At 41.8% G+C, this 14733-nt stretch overlaps 1 protein-coding gene across 1 annotated transcript in view; it reads left to right on the forward strand.

Moving 5' to 3' along the window:
• Positions 1–13798, forward strand: part of LOC145405064 (thioester-containing protein 1 allele R1-like) — a 74157-nt gene extending 60359 nt beyond the window's left edge. The window contains exons 21-29 of the mRNA XM_080276567.1: positions 1257–1476; positions 3057–3237; positions 3672–3868; positions 4699–4848; positions 5995–6170; positions 7398–7483; positions 10121–10300; positions 12489–12610; positions 13629–13798. Coding sequence (XP_080132693.1) covers positions 1257–1476; positions 3057–3237; positions 3672–3868; positions 4699–4848; positions 5995–6170; positions 7398–7483; positions 10121–10300; positions 12489–12610; positions 13629–13739 — 1423 coding nt within the window. The 3' untranslated portion in view covers positions 13740–13798. The remainder of the gene's footprint in view (positions 1–1256; positions 1477–3056; positions 3238–3671; positions 3869–4698; positions 4849–5994; positions 6171–7397; positions 7484–10120; positions 10301–12488; positions 12611–13628) is intronic.
• The last annotated feature ends 935 nt before the right edge of the window (positions 13799–14733 follow it).

Genomic DNA, 14733 nt, shown 5'->3' on the forward strand with positions numbered 1-14733 from the left:
TATCTATTGCCGGACACCTTAATCCCTTATACGGGGTGACCACAAACAAATCGCCTCCACATCACCCTGTTCCCCGCCATTTCCCTGCCCTGCTCCCAATTCACACACCCCCTCTCTCATATACCTCTCCACTCCATCCCTCCATCTCATCCTTGGCCTTCCCCTCCCTCTCTCCCCCTCCACCTCACTCACATACACTCTCCTCGTCAGTCTCTCACTCTTCATCCTCTCCACATGGCCAAACCACCTCAGTGTGTTTCTCCTAACACTTCCTATCACATCCACACCACAACACTCTTTTGTATCCTCATTTGTCAGTCTGTCTCTCCATGTGACTCCACAGGCTCCTTTCAAGTAACTCATTTCAACTGCTCTCACTCTTGACTTGTGTCCCTCCAACAACATCCAAGTTTCACTTCCATACGTTAGAGTTGGTATCACAATACTGTCATGTAATAACTTTTTCACTTCCATGCTCACTTCCCTGTTCCTTATCACTGCCTTCAAGGAACCAGCAACCTTCCTTCCTTGTTGTATCCTTTCAAGCACTTCTTCACCCTCCAAACTTCCATCCTTACTCATCACATTACCCAAGTACTTAAACGTACTCACATTTTCCGTTTCCTTATCATCCAACCTCACTGTACATTCACTGACTTCACCTGTCAGAGACCATAACTTTACTCTTCCCTACATTCACCATTAGATTCCGTTTCTTACACACTCTCCCAAACTCATCCACCAAGCCTTGCAGCTCCCCTTCGTCTTCACTGAACAACACAGTATCATCTGCAAACAACAGTACAGGGAGTTTCCAAACACTGCCCTCTCTCATTAGGGCCACTCCAACATCCACTGCCCTGCCTTGTATCTCTTTTTATAACCACATCCATATACAGATTGAACAACCATGGAGACATGACACATCCCTGTTTCAACCCAACCTTCAAATAGAAAAAGTCACTCAGTTCACTATCCACACACACTGCAGCCTTAGCACCCTCATACATACTCTTCACAGCATTCAACAACTTCCCATCTACTCCATATACAGTACTCTTAATACTTTCCACAATCCCTCTCTATCCACCCTGTCATATGCTTTCTCCAAATCCATGAAGGCCACATTGTGTTATAGGATTTTGTTGTACATCACCTTACCAGACTGGCAGTATTTTTTGATAGATGTTGTCATACATTATCTCACCAGCCTGAAAGTATTTGTAACTGAATTGTATTGTACATCCTCTCACCAGGCTGACAGCATTTGTGGCCAAGTCACTGTTTGAGGCTGGTCGGCATGTTGAAGTAGAGAACTCTGTAGTGGGCAGTGCAGTGGAGTGGGTGATGCAGCAGCAGGATGTGGATGGTAGCTTTCCTGAGGTGGGCATAGTCAACAACCAGGCCATGCAGGGAGGAGCAGCTTCAGGCATCCCACTCACAGCTTTTGTCATCATTGCTCTCCTCACCACACAGGTAAATTTCACTTCTCAAACTGGTTCAGCTGTTGTGCATTTGCTCTAACCAGACAAAGATCCTAACCTATTTCAGGAAAGTTGGTGGCCAAATCAGATTGGAGGGTTAATCTGACTAGTCTATAAAAGGCTCATCCCTACCTCATACTGAAGGCTCCTCAGATTCTTGTATCCATGACAGTATTCAGTTACATCAGATGAAAACAAACCAACTATACCCCTCATTGTAGCAGAAAAAGCAGCACATCTTTATTGATCGGGATGTCAGAAAATACACATTTACTATGGAAGCACCTAAACCTACCACAGCAAGTGTAACTGAACTATAGTTAACTTGGCCCAAATATTCATCCTTGTATGTAGCTTAGTGGCAGAAAGACAGTACTACAGCTCTATATCTTTTCCATAGCATCTTTTTAAGTGACTAGCATCAAATTTTAGTGTTCATGTCTTGTAACAACCCCACATTCAAGACTGAGAGATCAGAATTTTAAGCCAAGTTGAAGTGAGAAGAGTAGCCTATCATACTCCATGGATGCTGATGGGAGTGTGAGTTTGGCTGTATTACTTCCTTTCCATGGGCTGGGATATAATTCATCTATCCATATCCTTCTCTCTGATGGCTCACTATCATTCCAACTTGGCCCCATGCCATATTGAGAGTTACTTTTCACCCACACTTCTGTCTGACAAGTATTTTTTTTCTACATGGTCTACTTTTTTTCTTTTGTCCTTTTTTATGTAAGTCTTACTTTCTACCAATGTTCTTCCTGCCTTTGCTCTATAGCATTCCATTTCCTCTTCCCCCCTCCCCTCAGTCTGTCCTCCCGTTGTCTCTATCCTTTCCCCGCACCTTCCTGTATTGCCCTCCCCTTCTCCCCTGAATGCCCCTCTACGTCCTCCCTCCCTACAATTTATTCCTCCGTTTCTCCATCCCCATATCCTCTGTATTTCCCTCCCCCTCCCCTTCCTGCTGAATCCCCCCCTCCCCACCTCTTCCTCCTCCCCTTTACATTTTCCTTCCTGCCCTCTTCTGTACCCTATTCCCTGTCTCTTCCTCTGCCTCCCTTTCCCACTTGCCTGTATTTTCACCCTGGCCTATTGCTGTCACTCCTATGCTCCACCCTCTCCTTTGTCTGTATTCCTGCCCCATCATTTTTCCTTTCTTCCCTTTTCTTTCTGCCTTCTTTGCTGTATCTGCCTCCACTTCACCCCCTGCCCCCTCTGCATTCCACCCCTTTTCTCTTCCCTGTCTTCATTCTGCAGTTGATCACATTTGCTTATCTGTCCCTCCTCTCCCTCACTTTGTCAGTTCTCTCCCTCACTTATACTCTTAACCACTCCTTTTTATTTTCTCCCTCACATTTTCTGTTACCCATTCTTCCATTTACACTTTCCCACACTTGTTCTGTTAACTGCTTCTCTGTTTGTTTTCTCCCTTTATCTCTTTGTTAAGCACAGCTCTACTTATTCCCTCAATCACTTTGTTAAACACTCCTCTGTTCAACACCTCGATCACACTTTTTGGTAACCATTGCTCCTTGTTTTCTCCCTCACTCCTCTGTGTGTTCCACATTTCAGAACCCACCATCAGCCAAGGTACGCAACTCGATAAACAGAGCTGTGGACTTCCTGGCATCTCGGCTGGAGGAGATAGAGGATGTTTACAGCTTGGCCATCACCACATATGCCCTCCATCTGGCTGATTATCCACTCAAAGATACAGCCTTCTACAAGCTTGAGGCCAAGGCAATGTTTGAAAGTAAGTAAGAATAACCTCGTGTCAGATGAAGGAGGGTTGAAGTTAATTTTGTCTGTCTTGAAAGTTTAGGAACAGCTAGTGGTCACATGAGTGAGGGGTGAAGTTAATTTTGCCCATAAGTGGTTGATTTTTTTTTCTCTAGAACTAACCCAAAATACAGTATAATGTTGTTTAACTAGGACACATGGAAGGTCAGCCATGGTGAATGATGTGCTTAGTCCAGTTGCTTCATCATGCCAAGTTGAAACATATGGTTTATAAATTTGCCAGTTGCAGTATTTGAGTACATATTATGTTGGATGCATAGACATCAGTTAATTGGGATTTGCTGTATAACGTTACCATTAGTATTTATCTTTTCTGATTAAATACAAAGAACCAGTTAGGTGTCCAGATTTCATTATCCCTCTAATGTCCACGTCACTTTACTGAAGACAACGAAAAGTGGTGGGAATCAGAGCCAGTGGATGTGACACAGGAAACCTCAACCGAGTTCCGGCCACTGGATGTTGAAACCACTGCCTATGCCCTGCAGACCTATGTGCTGCGAGGCCTAACCACTGATGCCATACCTATTCTTAGCTGGCTTGTACGGCAGCGTAATGAGTATGGAGGCTTCCAGAGCACGCAGGTGATGTTATACATCAGGTTTTATGTTACTCTCTTCAGTCAGGTGACGACTTTATTATTGCATTATTATGCATTCACTTATTTATCTATTTACAGTACTTATATGCTAACTCCAGACAGTTGTATTCAGCACAGGAGGGAATTAGATATACCATGTATATTAGATATACAGTACCATGTAATAGTAACAAGACTAAACTGCAATTACAGTATGTCATTGTAGCAAGTCCTCTTTGTCCCTTACTGCAGTATTCATGGGTGTAATCATTTCAGAATGTGATGAAGGTTGTTGGTGTATCAAATAAAGCCAGGATTCCAGGGGCTTGAATAATAAGTGAATGGAAGCATGGCCCATTGGAATGGGCAGACATGGGCTGTCTGGATGTTGCTACGCCTCACCCTGCCCTAGGGTGGGAAAGGATGTCTGGATGATGATGATGATAATGATTTCAGCATAGCATTCCATTCTGATGATGATACTGTGGTTAGGGTGTGTCTGATGGACAGTTGGTGCAGGAGGGAAGTTTTATTACGTAGTGAAGCGTTGGTAATATTACCTTGTATCTTACCGAGGTTAATGTATGGTTTGGTGAGTTGGATAGAGCAGAAGTAGAATAACAGTGGCATTACTGCCTAAGTGAGGATATTGCCATTGATATATCCTTAGGTTACATAAGCAGTCCAAAGTTACCAGCTGTTACAGGATAGTCACATCTGGATTTTGATTTGAAGTTACCATTGCAGTACTTCAACTCAGGAATAACAGTAACTTTGGGTGGGAAACAGAGGCCATGATGACGATGATGATGATGATGATAATATAACTTTCAGGACACTGTGGTAGCAATGGAAGCTTTGGCAGGGTTAGCAAGTAGACTTTCTGCCAACAACCCCCAAGTAAACCTGCGATTGATATATGGGGCAAGAGGACAGAACCTCCAGGTTAACCGTGGCAACACTATGCTGCTGCAGCGGGTCGAGGTAAGGCTTGTGTAGTGGGGTTGGGTCTGGAGGGAGTTTGAGGGTCATATTTCTGGAGGGGTCTGGTTTCAAATTAATTTTCCTCACACATTTTCTGTATAACATAATCTGCTTATGCTGTCCATGATTTATCCTTGTCCTGCATTCAAGGACTGCAGTTGACATGGCAGATAATTCCTCTCCCAGTAATTATGTAAAGGACCTAGTGTAATGGGAATAGAATTAAGAAGGTCTAAAACTAAGCAAAATTCTTAATAATTATTATCTGTATCTATAAATACACTGTATATATATATATACTGTGTTGTTGAGTGAAGACGAAGGGGAGCTGCAAGGCTTGGTGGATGAGTTTGAGAGAGTGTGTAAGAAACGGAATCTGAAGGTGAATGAAGGGAAGAGTAAAGTGATGGTCTTTGAGAGAGGTGAAGTCAGTGAATGTACAGCGAGGTTGGATGGTGAGAAATTGGAAAATGTGAGTACGTTTAAGTACTTGGGTAGTGTGATGAGTAAGGATGGAGGTTTGGAGGGTGAAGTGCTTGAAAGGGTACAGCAGGGAAGAAAGGTTGCTGGTTCTTTGAAAGCAGTGATAAGAAACAGGGAAGTGAGCATGGATGTGAAAAAGTTACTACATGACAGTATTGTGATACCAACTCTAACGTACGGAAGTGAAGCTTGGACGTTGTTGGAAGGACACAAGTCAAGAGTGAGAGCAGTGGAAATGAGTATTTAAGAGGAGCCTGTGGAGTCACATGGAGAGATAGGCTGACGAATGAGGTTATAAAGGAACATTGTGGTGTTGATGTGGATGTGATAGGGAGCGTTATGAGGAACACACTGAGGTGGTTTGGCCATGTGGAGAGGATGGAGGGTGAAAGACTGACAAAGAGAGTGTATGTGAGTGAGGTTGAGGGGGGAAGAGGGAGGGGGAGGCCGAGGATGAGATGGAGGGATGGGGTGGAGAGGTATATGAGAGAGGGGGGTGTGAGTTGGGAGCAGGGCAGTGAAATGGCGGGGGACAGGGCGACTTGGAGGCGATTTGTTTGTGGCCACCCCAAACGGGATTGAGGCGTCTGGCAATAGATAGATAGATAGATATATATATTCCAAACCTCTGCCTCTGTTTTAAATACATTTTTCATGTTTCAGCTCCCTAGTGACACTGAAACAGTAGAGATTTCTGGTAGTGGGTCTGGTGTTGCAGTGCTGCAAGTTACTTATCATTACAATGTAAAGGTGACAGGGCCACGTCCAGCATTCTCTCTTGACCCTCAGCTGGATATCACCACAGACACCAACCGACTTCGACTTACTACCTGCACAGGGTATGTCATATTGTACCATTTGTTAGCCTGGTTAAAATTATTTTGGTATTTTATATAAGACTTATGCTGTGTTGTCTTTGCTTCTCTCCTTGCTTTCCCTCAGTGACAGGACAGGGAAAGGTGGGGACAGATACCGATGGTCCCTTACCTTGGGGCAAGCTATTAACCCACAGCCCTGGGATACAAGGCCCCTGCATCATCCAGGTTACCACAGTTCCCTTCCTTAGGTGTGACCCTAGGCATTCATGATGCCTGCCAGTCCACGAAGGGTGGGTAGATACCTGAATTAAGCAACACCATTTGCCTGTACCAGATTAGAACCTTGGTGATACAGACTGACAGCTTCATAGCTGGCAGTGTTAACCACTCTATGGTAGAAATAAAAGAAAATCCATATACTCTACTGTAAATTATAAAACTCAAGCTGAGTTTGAAACTAAAAGCAAGGAATTAACTGTAACAAACCTAATATATTGAAAAGTGACTACCATCCACAGATCATTTAAGGATGGCACTTGATTTGAAAGGGATCACATTTACCAAGTTCTGGAGTACTGTAGTTACATTGCTTAAGCCTGATTACTCAGTTAAAGACTCATTTTGACCAAAATTGTAATGGTTCAAGTTTCGTAGGGACAAAAGCAGGATATTTTGACATCACCCTGGAGGTAATGAACAATAAAGGTATATGAAATAACTACTTCAAAGTTGCTGAGTATAAATGCAGTCCCGTAACATACACCAATGAACTGAATAATGACAGGACTGTATTCATTTGCATAAGACAGTGTAAACAAATATTGTTATTTCATAAACTCATAATTCACTCTTGCTACCTGCTTACCTAATTTCACAACTAACAAATCAGAAAGATATTACTGTTATTGGATATAAATAAAGCATTTTATTGTGAATACACTGTAATGATTTTTCTTATGTGACACTGGTCTTTATCCCATGTCAGTTCTGTTGATGGCCAAATGGGTTTTGATTGGAGGGCCAGTTTGTCTTATAACCTAGGAGAATCATTCCTTCCTTATAACTAGGCATAACAGAATTTCATGTAACCACATCTTTGTATTCACATTATGTGAGTGGTCCATTCCATAAGGTGAAAGATACAGTGCAGCAGAATGGAGGTGGACACTTAAGAATGGTTATGAGGAATGTATGAACGGTTGTGGGGTACATAAAAAGACAGTTAATTGGTGTCCTGTTCCTTTAAAGGTATACTGCTGGCAATGAGAGCAACATGGCAGTGATGGATGTCAGTCTTCCCTCTGGCTATATTATAGACAACGACCTCATCCCAGGTAAGTCAGCTGTGAGAGTGCACAGAATAGAGCAACATTTAGTAGTCTGATATATTTTATGTACTGGGCAGTAGTATTAGTAGTAGTACCAGTTGTTCCCTAGGCAGTCTAGCCGAACAGCCCCGAGCCATGGCCGAGACCGGGCTTTCCCACAGAGCTCTCAAAGAGTGTATGTTGTATTGTTGGTGTAGGTGATTGTGTGCAATGCAGTCTTCCATAATGTGCTTAATAGTATGGGATGCTGTGTTGCATCCTGGACAGGCATCAGCAACAGTCATCCAGCCTCTTCTGGTAGCTGAAAAGGGCTGGATGGTGCCCATATCTCAGCCTGGCCAGGTGGACCCTGTCCTCACGAGGGAGATAGGATTCAGAAGGGTGGATGTCAGGAGGCCATGCATGCAGCTGTGTGTTGTCTTTGACTCAATGGAGCGGCGAGTGATCTGAGTGTGGATATGCTTCTGGAAGCTGGTCTGAGGTGGGCGAGGGGGGAGAGATGACAGTATTTGTGTATGGTATCATGTGCTGGGTGTTGTTTTGATGTTCCTTGGTGTGGGTGGATGTGCTGCCATGAAATATAGTGGATGTCATGGGTTTGTGGAGGCTGCAGCAAGAAACTGGGTGCCTCTCATGTCTAGATGATCCTTGACTTTGAGGACTTTGGTTTCTTGATGCAGGTGGTCTGTGGGTGTAGTAGCTGTGCAGCCTGTGATTATTTTTAGGGCCTTGTTCTGTATGGTCTGTAGAGTGTTGTAGTGTGTTTTGGTGAGGTTAGGAGCCCAGGCAGGGCTTGCGTAATTCATCATTGAACGTATGTATTGTTTGTATAATGTGGTGGTGGTTTCTTTGTTGTGTCCAAATGTTGTATGGGCAAGTGACCTCCAGGCATTGAGTCTTGGTGTTATTTTATTTTTAAATGTTTGTGATGTGTTGTTTAAATGACATTGATGTATTGTATGTTACACCGTGTGTGTGTGTGTGTGTGTTGTTTAAGGTGAGGTGTGGGATGTGACTGTGCTGTCCAGTTTGTGAGAAGGGTCACTGTAGATTGGCTGGGGCTATTTTGAGCCTGTTTGTGGTGAACCATTCGTGTAGTGTGTTGAGGTAAGGCTGGATGATGTGTGCAGCTGTGTTTGGGTTTTGGTGCGTACATGTAGGTGTTATATCATCTGCATAGGAAGCTATGTGTATCTCTCGTGTGTGGGGTGTGGGTATGTCGTGTATGTATAGGTTAAAGAGTAGGGGACAAAACAGATCCTTGGGGGACGCTGTTTGTGAAGTTTCTGATGTTAGAAGACTGACCAGCAAATGTCACGTGTGCACATCTGCCTGCGTAGTAGTTTGCCAGCCATCTTTTTGTGTTATTGTGCATGTTTGTGTTGAGTATTTTGTTTGTAATGGGTTGTGGCCCCTGGCTTATCTGAACATGAACACAGTGAACAGTAGACTGAAGCTGTCCTGCAGTCCACTGTCCTCCTTTTGAGGAACAGGGAGGGAGTTAAGGGACATTTGTATAATTGGGACAGTTACTATATACCAGTGCCATCATGTGAATGTGTCCCTCTCCAGCACCTCTTTATGTCAGTTTTTATTCTCTAGCACTGTACATGCAGTTTAGTGTTTGAACTTAACATGTAAAATGAACTTTTGTGATCCACAAGATTTAACTCCTCTCCCAGAGATTTCATCTAATCTGACTATGACTGAAGAGATGAGAGGAGGGATGGAATGTGTTGGTGTAGATGAGAGATCTGAGCATGTTGAGAGGATGGAGGATGACAGTGGTGCAAAAGGTGAGAAACGTAAACATTGGGGATAGCGTTGAAATAGGCAGACCAAAAAATCTGGGATGAGGTTATAGAGTGTGACCACAGGGATGAGGGACTTAATAGGGAGGCTGCCAGAGATGGAACATTGTGGAGAGCTAACATCAGGTGACCAAGGGCAGTGCATTCAGGTTGGAGCCTTTGTAAATGATAAAGTGTGACATGATCACTTAGTGCAGTGTAGTGGCAAAGCTGTTGGGATGGAACACACAGTGACTTATGCACTAAGGATAGTCCCAGAGGTGGCCAGAGGTTTATTTGTCATGTCAATGTTTTCAGGGCATAGATCTGTTTCCTACCCTTGAATGTACAGAGCTGTGGTAGCCTAGCCTTGGGCTCCTACATCCGAGAGACAAAAATGGGACTGGCATTTACAATTTTACATGGTACTGATGTGATTTATGGAAAATTTTTCTGCTAACCCCATTACTTCACAGGCTTATCTTCAGATTCACCTCATCCAGTGGTAGCCAGAATGAAGTATAGACATTATCATAAAGAAGTAATCTGACTTCCCATATAATGTCTATGGATAGGGCCAGTTTATCACTTCATATGTGGCATAACCAGTGATCCCCAACATTATTTATTATCCAAACCAGTATGATTAGTTTGTCTTAAATGATCTGTGAACTCAGGAACCTAGTAAGGGCAGTGTTATTAAGGACAGGTTAAGTTAGGCAATTGTAAAACCATTCAGCTTATGAGTGAAATTTGTTTTATATTCTTATTTAACAGATTTCTATCCAGTAAGGCATTTATGATATACTTGAATTTTTATTTCTTTTATTACATGAAAGTGCTTGGTTCACAGGTTTATACGACTATAAAGGAGTGAAGCTTGTTGAGAAGAAGGCAGATAGTGCTGGTGTGCTGGTGTACTTTGACTCACTCACCCAGGAAGAAGTGTGTCCCACTGTGGCTGCTTATAGAGTCAATAAGGTTGCATTCCAGAAGCCATCAGCTGTTCGTGTCTATGATTACTACGACACCTGTAAGTTGATGAATATAACTATCATTCTTTCACCATAACTTGGCCCATATTTTTGTCCCTTTGTAGTTTACATCACGTAGGACAGTGGTAGTAAAAGAGTGCTACATCCTATCCATAGCACTTCTTCATCTAATATTATTCTTTTCATCTCTTGGGGTTGGTGGAGGATTAGTGCCCCTCCCTGTAAAACAATTAACTCTAAGCCCTTGACCACCCCGTTTGGGATACATGGCGTCTGGCAATGAATGAATGAATGAAAAATGATGAAGTTAGGCAAAACCCAAAAAATTTATACCTTGCCACAGAAAAGTATTTGCCAAGAATAAAGTAATAAAGATATACAAATTTGGTTTGAACCACGGAAAACTACAATAAATTAACATTACAATGATATACATATTATGGCTATTTATGCATGTTATTGTGCAGCAAAGTGTAAGAAAAGAGATGCACAATTTTGTACGATTCTCAGCCGCATATTCACTTAGCGATCTTTTTCTTTGATCAGTCTGTGTAAATATACTTTTCATGATAGAGTGCTGGTTTTGGTGTCATTTTAAAGCTGAATAGTTGTACCTTATCGCGGTATGTTCAAAAAAGGAAAAGAAAGTAAAAAGTCTAAATGACAAGCTGAAATTAGGCAACAACCAAAAATTTTATACCTTTCCGCAGGAAAATATTCACCAAACATAAAGTAATAAAGAGGAAAAGCCATGAGTCATACCAGCTGCACAGTACCCGCCACGCATAGAGCAACCATTCCATGACGTCACACTCAAGTCTCTGTTATGACACTTAAATGCGATTTATGGTGAATATTTTACAAAAGAATCGTAAAATGATTCACAAATGCATCATCAGAATCTCTGAGGTTGAATCTGAAATTATACAAAACGCGTCATTGGAATCTCCGAGGTTGGATTTGAAATGACGCCAAAAAAAACATCACCAGAATCTCAAAGGGTTAATTTCTTTATACAGTACATATAATACTGTGAGGCATTAGCTATCATAATTACCTAAGAGTTAGGTGGAGCCAGGATTTGGGAGACCTGAGTGATGCCCCTTCAGTGGGCATGCAGTAGGCAATTCTCCCGCTTCCCTGCATTTTCTTTTCTTGTTTTTTTATCCTACCTCACCCATTTTTATACATGTTACAAAAGTTTAAGATGCTGATCCATCTCATGTTAAAAGAAGGTCAAGATGATGATATGACAGTATCAGTGACCAGGTTAAGCAAGCAGCCAATAACAGAGCAGAAATATTGTTTTTGCTGTATCGGAGCAGAGGAAATGTGACTGTTTTGGGAGGAATGCATATGTTGCATGCATAAAGTGGACAGAAAAGAATAATAGTAATTCATGAAAGATGTAGAGTAAGGAAGTCTACTGATATAAATGTAGAAAGAAGATTGTTTAGATGGTACAGTCATTTAACGAAAACAAATATAGATATGATGATAGCTGTAATTGCAATCCCAGGCTCATCTGGACATGAACCCAGTGGACTGCTAGCAGAAGTTGCTCCCCATCTGCAGTCCACCATCCTCATTTTGGGGTTTAATTAGGGAGTTGAGGGTGTTTGTATAACCTTGCAGGTCCACTGCCCAGTCCTATCAGTGCCATTGCATGAAGGCATCCTTCTCTAGCACCAGATAGTGGTGAAAACAGTTTATGTAAGACTGGAGGCAGGAGAAGGCATGATAGTGAAGTACATGGATAATGTTGATGATGCTTAGGAACTGACAAGGTCACTTGTGAGTTCCTAACAATGAAAAGGAATTGCTGCTATCCCCCCCCCCCCCACCCTTATTTTATCAACAGACTGAATAACACTACCTCACAGGTGTATGTCAAGCACATAAATAAATAAAAGTTTTAAAATGAAATATGTACAAGGAGATGGTTTTACTTATGAGATGGAACCAATGTTGTAAAGTCTTCATTATTATTATTATTATTATTATTATTATTATTTTTTTTTTTTTTTTTTTTTTTTTTTTTTTTACAATCTGCATCACTTTATCTTAGGTGAAATAAGGGTTCAGAGGATAATGATGATGGATGTATCAGAAATCCTTGTCTTTTCATTTGTTACTGTACCATTATAATGTTCCATGTGCCTTATTTATGAGATATGACATTATGTTTGCTTTCCAGTTGTCATAATTTGATCTTATTTCATGCAGCAAGACAAGCACGTCAGTTCTACCGATCACTGCCAGCAACCTTGTGCGACATCTGTGACGTAGGTGAATGTGACCCACGTCAGTGTGAGCAGCAGATCATTGAACTCAACAGACAGCGTCAGGTAAGAGAATTGATTTACTTCTCTATAGCCTGAACCTGTACTATAAATATTCCATTATTTATAAGGGGTGCATGTGACAGAGGCTTGTATTCCTGTCAGGTAAGAACACTCCCTAGCATCCTTTCCTTGGTAACATATTTTGCATACTACACCTTGCTACTCTCTTGTATACTGTTTATATCTTATTTCCTAGGCCGATCACGTAAGTAGAACATAAATGATTATTAACAAGCTATATGAAGAAATAAACCGTAATGGAAGAGGTACAGTAGGTTTTCACACCAATTATACTGCTTTGCTGATGTGTTTATTATTCAGGGTTACTACACCTGTGGAGAGGATGGAGAATGAAAGACTGACTAAGAGGGTGTATGTAGGTGAGGTGGAGGGAGGGAGAGGGAGGGGTAGACCGAGGATGAGGTGGAGGGATGGAGTTGAGAGGTATATGAGGGAGGGGGGGTGAGCTGGGGGGAGGGGAGTCAAATGGTGGGTGACAGAGTGACTTGGAGGCGTTTTGTCTGCGGCCACCCTTTGCGGGATTAGGGCGTCGGGCTATAGAATAGAATAGAATAGAACTACACCTGTTTACTGCAGAAGTTGTGCACAATCATTAGTCAGAGTTCAGAGCTCATGGACATGGATGCCATTCCACTGGCACTTTTGGAGTATCTTTATCATTTCATTATGGTAGGTATGCATTAATACTGGTCTTATGTTCTTGTTGTATGTTTTAGATGTAACTAACTAGTATTCTTGTTTAAAATTTTACGTAGCATGACAGGTACAAGCTGGCAGTGGTCAAACACTGAACCCCCCTTTTCCCACAGGTTATATACTGTGTTACATGACCATTCACTAAATGAGCAGACTTCCTTAAATGTAACCACTCATAACATCAGGAAACCCTTGTAGTCCTTTAGATTTAATTGTTCATGGCTTAGGCATGAAGGTTTTGCTTATAATGTTTGCATAGTACTTGGAACTGGACTAATGCAAACTAATTTCTTCCCCACACCAGGACCCTGATGACTTTGCTATACCAGCCACTGTAACAGAAGTGTCATCAGGTGAAGTTCTGACCCCAGCCCTGACCACCTTCATCATACTCCTCACAGCCTTCCTGCACTAGCACTCATCATTCAGCCCATCTCTTGCCCTACTTCTAAGTTTGTAGTACTGGAACTCCTTGTTTTAATTTTTTTGTGTGTGTGTCCTTTTGTTGTCACCTAAGGACATGGAAAAATGTTGAAAAACTGCTTACTTTAAGTTCCATTGCTGCAGATTAGCTGAGATTGTATGCTTCACATAATTTATACTGCCAGTTGTATTGAAAAAGCTGTCATATTTCAGACATCATTTGGCTAACAGTGAGGACTGCCTGTACACCAAAAACTGTTACCAGTTTGAAGCAAAGCTTAACTTGATATAGCAAGGGTGAATTTTTTTATTTTTTTTTTAAATATAATTATTGCTTAATACTGCCAAAGTATTATATGTAAAATTGTGCTGAGAAGTGTGCAAATGTTGGGTGGGAGGCAGTATTCATTAAACTTGTGAGTAAGGTTCATGACAACTATAGTTTAGGAACAACTACCCATAATAACATGAGGCAGCCAAGTAATATACTGTACAAGTTATGAAAGGGTTCTGCTGGCAGCAAGAATGTCAAGTGTCCATCTTGAAAATAAGTCCCACTAAACCAAATAAGGCTGAAAAGATTAAAAGTTTATGCCTACTGTTAAAATGAAAGGTCTGAATAAAAAGACCCAGTAAACCAAATCATATATGATGAACAATATACTGTATACACACACACACTGTATATGTGCATAAAATTTATGAATTGCTCAAGATTACATGATACTCTTTGGCTTGTCACTCCAATGAACACTGTAGCATGGGCCCAGGTCCCAATGCTCCTCATAGGGTTGTCATCAAGCAACTGAATGATGGCTGGGGGTGGGTGGGTAAATAGCTTTCACAGTACACACAACCCACCAAGCTATGCCACTTGCATAATGATTGAAACATCGGTGTGTTGGGCTCTGGAGTGCTAATGTTTAGAAAAGAGAAGGGGTTCTCTTTGCTTATGTTGGAAGGATGAGTGGCACACATGAGGATGA

Source organism: Coenobita brevimanus, chromosome 65, assembly GCF_032717465.1.
Source record: "Coenobita brevimanus isolate Jiangsu-jjx chromosome 65, ASM3271746v2, whole genome shotgun sequence".
Lineage (NCBI taxonomy): Eukaryota > Metazoa > Arthropoda > Malacostraca > Decapoda > Coenobitidae > Coenobita > Coenobita brevimanus.